At 32.0% G+C, this 4,115-nt stretch overlaps 1 protein-coding gene across 1 annotated transcript; it reads right to left on the reverse strand.

The window, feature by feature from the left end:
* Positions 1–1,650: 1,650 nt before the first annotated feature.
* LOC149055699 (KRAB domain-containing protein 2-like) lies at positions 1,651–2,778 on the reverse strand. Its single transcript, XM_089226930.1, has 2 exons — positions 2,371–2,778; positions 1,651–2,127 (listed from the first exon to the last, which is right to left on the reverse strand). Exons 1-2 carry the CDS (start codon positions 2,776–2,778, stop codon positions 1,651–1,653), a joined length of 885 nt encoding a protein of 294 aa, XP_089083056.1.
* Positions 2,779–4,115: the final 1,337 nt, after the last annotated feature.

Below are 4,115 nucleotides of genomic sequence, written 5' to 3' on the forward strand. Positions count from 1 at the left end.
TCGATTTTTCAACTGCCGCGTTGTCGACAAGTGTGTGTGTGTGTGTGTGTTTTTTTTTTTTCATAAGGGTTAGGTGAACGATGAAAAATAGAGATCGAAGGTGGTATACGTAATATTGTGTCCACGTATCAGTGCGTATACAATATTATAAAGCGTTTATAATATTACTTAAAAAAGAATCTTTACGTATTTGATTTACGAGTAAATGCGTAAGACGAGAGTGCGGTATGTAAGAGAAGATCTCTGTGAGGTTAGGCGCTTAGGTGTGTAGAATATTACTCACGTAGAAAGCAAAACGTGTCTATCATGTTCTTACGGCGTAGCCTTCGAGAATACACTGACCTCTTTCAGACTTCGTAAATTATAAAAAATAATAAAGTTTTATTCGCTCGTCGGGGAGGAGGGGAAGGTTATTCCGGTGCGGAACAGTAGCGGAACGCTGTCCGACGTGGCTAATTATTAGTTATTGTACCTATATGTATAATAATACCTAATGTAATAAAGATAGTTTATATATATATATATATATATATATCGCACACGCAGGTGTGCAGTTTTCTTTGTACTTTTATTATCACGTCGTCACCACTTTAATCCCGATTTAATCTCGGTGCGACTGTCCGTCTGACTTTCGCCGGAAAGTTTTGCCGCGAGAAAATAACATCCATCTTATTATTGTCGGATGACACAAACGCGTCAGACGACATTACTCGCGTAATCAACCTAATGGGTTTTACTTCCTCCACTCCCCACACAGTGCCATACCTCCGCACCAAACTCAAACATTCTATTCATCCACGACTCGCAAACCGCCTTTTGTCATGTATAGCCTCAAAACACCACCCCCCCCCACACACACGCGCGCGCGCGCACGCGGGCGGGGGCGAGGGCGCGGGAAAACGCACATGCACTTACATTTTGCTTTCATGTCTTTCCCTCGTGTGATATTATAATAGTATAATATATAGGCGTCGACGAATAAGTCTCAGAGATTGAAATATATTTTATATACATCATTATAATATAAGAAGTATAGTATGCAGTTTTATTTCAGACTTGACATATTACGTCCAGATAGTGAACTGTCGTATGTCTACGGGATATCCACAAAAACGATTAATATACCTATCTAGTGTAATATCATCAAATTTTTAACCTAACTTTTTGATTTAAAGCTGTTGATATTTGACAACATATAGACATACAAATTTCCTAGAAAAAAATATGTAATCGACATGTCGTAGGCATATAGTCAAATCAGGCATTTTATTAAATGCCTAGGCATATAGTCAAAGAATTTAATGTTTATGCAATTTCACTATCCGCCTAGACATTTAGTAAAATGCCTAGTCATTTAATTAAGTGACTAGGCATTTGACTAAATGCCTATTTCATGCCAGGCAAATAATAAAAGAACATTTTGTATTATTTTAAAAATTTAAATATATTTTCTATCAGTTATTTATTGCTATTTTATACATAAAAAAAGCTGTGTATTATTTATTAATATGAAAAACACGTATAGATACTCGTATATGAAATAATATGTTTAATTTTGTGTCATTATGTCAACTATTACTATTGTTTTAAAAATGAAATAATAAAAAATAAATAAAAAGTTATATTATAATTACAAGTTTTTGTTACCTATTACTTGTTGTCACATGTTGTAATTTGGTGGCATTTGCTGGAACATTTAAGATTTTTCTTAAAACACAAGCACCTATTGGTTTGACATTGCCGCTTTCCTGATTGACATTGACATTTAACAAAACCTTGACCGTTGAAAATTGATAAGTTTGCTACTGCTTCACGTATGGACACGTATTTGTCTTTTTGTATTTTGCTGTCTTCTAAACCATTATTTGACACTAGTTGAAGTTCTTCTCTTGAACACCAATTTTTTATTATACCAACTTCTGTGCCAATTTGGTAAACGCCGTTCCGAATGTCTATCACTAACCCATTTATATTTTGACTATCGAGAGGTCCTCGGTCTACTTTTGGAACACTTAATACTATTTGATCACCAACCTCTAGTTCTTTAAATAGTTTTTCACTATTTTCTGCCATTTTTTTAGCTGCTATAGTTTGTCGTTTGTAAGATTCAATGCGGTTAACTTTTATCTGTTTTTCATTATTACATAGCAGACAAATATTTTCAATATCGTTACTATTATTTATAGAATAGCTGCAATTATCATAATGAATATTTCTTTTACATATAGTACATTGGAGTTCACTACCTGATTTTTCACAAACACTGCAGATATTATTTATGTCACAATATTGTAAAATATTTTCAAAATCTTCTTCACTTGATAATTTTTGAATAATTTCGGCAGGTAAGTTTGTAGAACTAAGACCTACCTTCGGTTCAGTGCCAAACAAGGCTCGATATGGCGAACGACCTAAAATTCGATGATGTGAAATGTTTTTTTGCCATTGTACAAAATAAACTCCGATTGACCACTTGGTACTTTTATTGTCTACGACCCAAGCTCGTAACATGTTTTCAACATCTTGATTTGATCTTTCTACAGATCCCTGACTCTGAGGGTGCCGCGGCCGCCCGTGTACTATTTTACACTCAGGCCACAATTCTGCTAATTCTTCAATTATTTTCGCTGTAAATTCTCGCCCATTATCAGATTGAAGTATTTGAGGTGCTCCTTGTTCCAAAAAAATTTTTAAAAGTTCGTGTGCAACTTCGGTGGCTCGTTTTGAAGTAAGTGGTCGAAGATATAAATATTTGGTTGCGTGATCCTGATAGTTCATAACCCATTTAAAATTTCCATCGGGTGTTGATTGGAAATCAATAAGGTCAATTTGCCCTCTTGAATTAAAATCTGCCGATAATATTGGTTTTATAACGACGCCTTTACAAGGTTTTGATTTTTTTTTGTTACAAGTTGTACACAAATTTATAAATATTTGGATTGCTATTCGAGGAATATTGTATTTATTTTTTAAACTCTGCTCAACTTTATCCCTTCCACCATGACCAGTCGCTTTATGACTTTCTTCGATTTTTTCAAAATAGTTTTCATATGGTACAACATAAATAATATTTTCGGTTTTAGTTTTTGGTTTTAAAATAATATGTTTAACATTTCCTACTTCAATCAGATCATATTTACGACATAAATAATATTGGTTTTGAGTTTTAGTTTTACCTGGATTCAATTTCGCATCATTGATTTCATTTAGTGCTTTGTCGTAGTCTTCCTGACTCCATGCCTTTTTTTTATCTTGGTTGTCGTAAATTGATTTTAATTTTTCATAAAACAATACACTGTGTGACATTATATTATATTTTAAAATACAAATAAAAACAATCAAAATTTTAAATATACAAAAAATGTCAATAGGTATACCTATGTTACAATATTACATGCAATCGCGATCACACTACATACGATTTACGTAAACGTAATAGACGTACTAAACTAAATTATTGTACAATTCAATCGCATGTTCTGTATCTTTTTCCGTAACGTCATATTTTTATCGTTATAATCGATAAGATTATAATTTGTCCCACAGTACTCAATATCTATAGATAAGGTTCTCATACAACCTAGTACCAACGTTAATTTTCCAAGGTAAAAACCAATGGAACTTTTATTTTTATTTAATAAGAATATATAGTACTCACTACTCGTACTATAGACTTTACTGACTATACATATATGCTATACAATATACTCGTACCATCATTTATGTCTATCACACCTAATTAGTTATTACCTGAATATATTTATTTTTTATTATTTCATTTTTAAAACAATAGTAATAGTTGACATAATGACACAAAATTAAACATATTATTTCATATACGAGTATCTATACGTGTTTTTCATATTAATAAATAATACACAGCTTTTTTTATGTATAAAATAGCAATAAATAACTGATAGAAAATATATTTAAATTTTTAAAATAATACAAAATGTTCTTTTATTATTTGCCTGGCATGAAATAGGCATTTAGTCAAATGCCTAGTCACTTAATTAAATGACTAGGCATTTTACTAAATGTCTAGGCGGATAGTGAAATTGCATAAACATTAAATTCTTTGACTATATGCCTAGGCATTTAATAAAATGCCTGAT

The sequence above is a fragment of the Diuraphis noxia genome, unplaced genomic scaffold (genome assembly GCF_037042655.1).
Source record: "Diuraphis noxia isolate RWA-SAM2 unplaced genomic scaffold, SU_Dnox_SAM2 contig0004, whole genome shotgun sequence".
Taxonomy (NCBI): Eukaryota; Metazoa; Arthropoda; class Insecta; order Hemiptera; family Aphididae; genus Diuraphis; species Diuraphis noxia.

Excerpts from the sequence above, each read along its gene's own strand:
- LOC149055699 (XM_089226930.1), bottom strand. The coding sequence starts at position 2,778 with ATGAACTATCAGGATCACGCAACCAAATATTTATATCTTCGACCACTT. Across the intron at positions 2,128-2,370 it reads TGTTTGGCACTGAACCGAAG|ATAAAAGTTAACCGCATTGA; the intron begins GTAGGTCTTAGT and ends AATGAAAAACAG.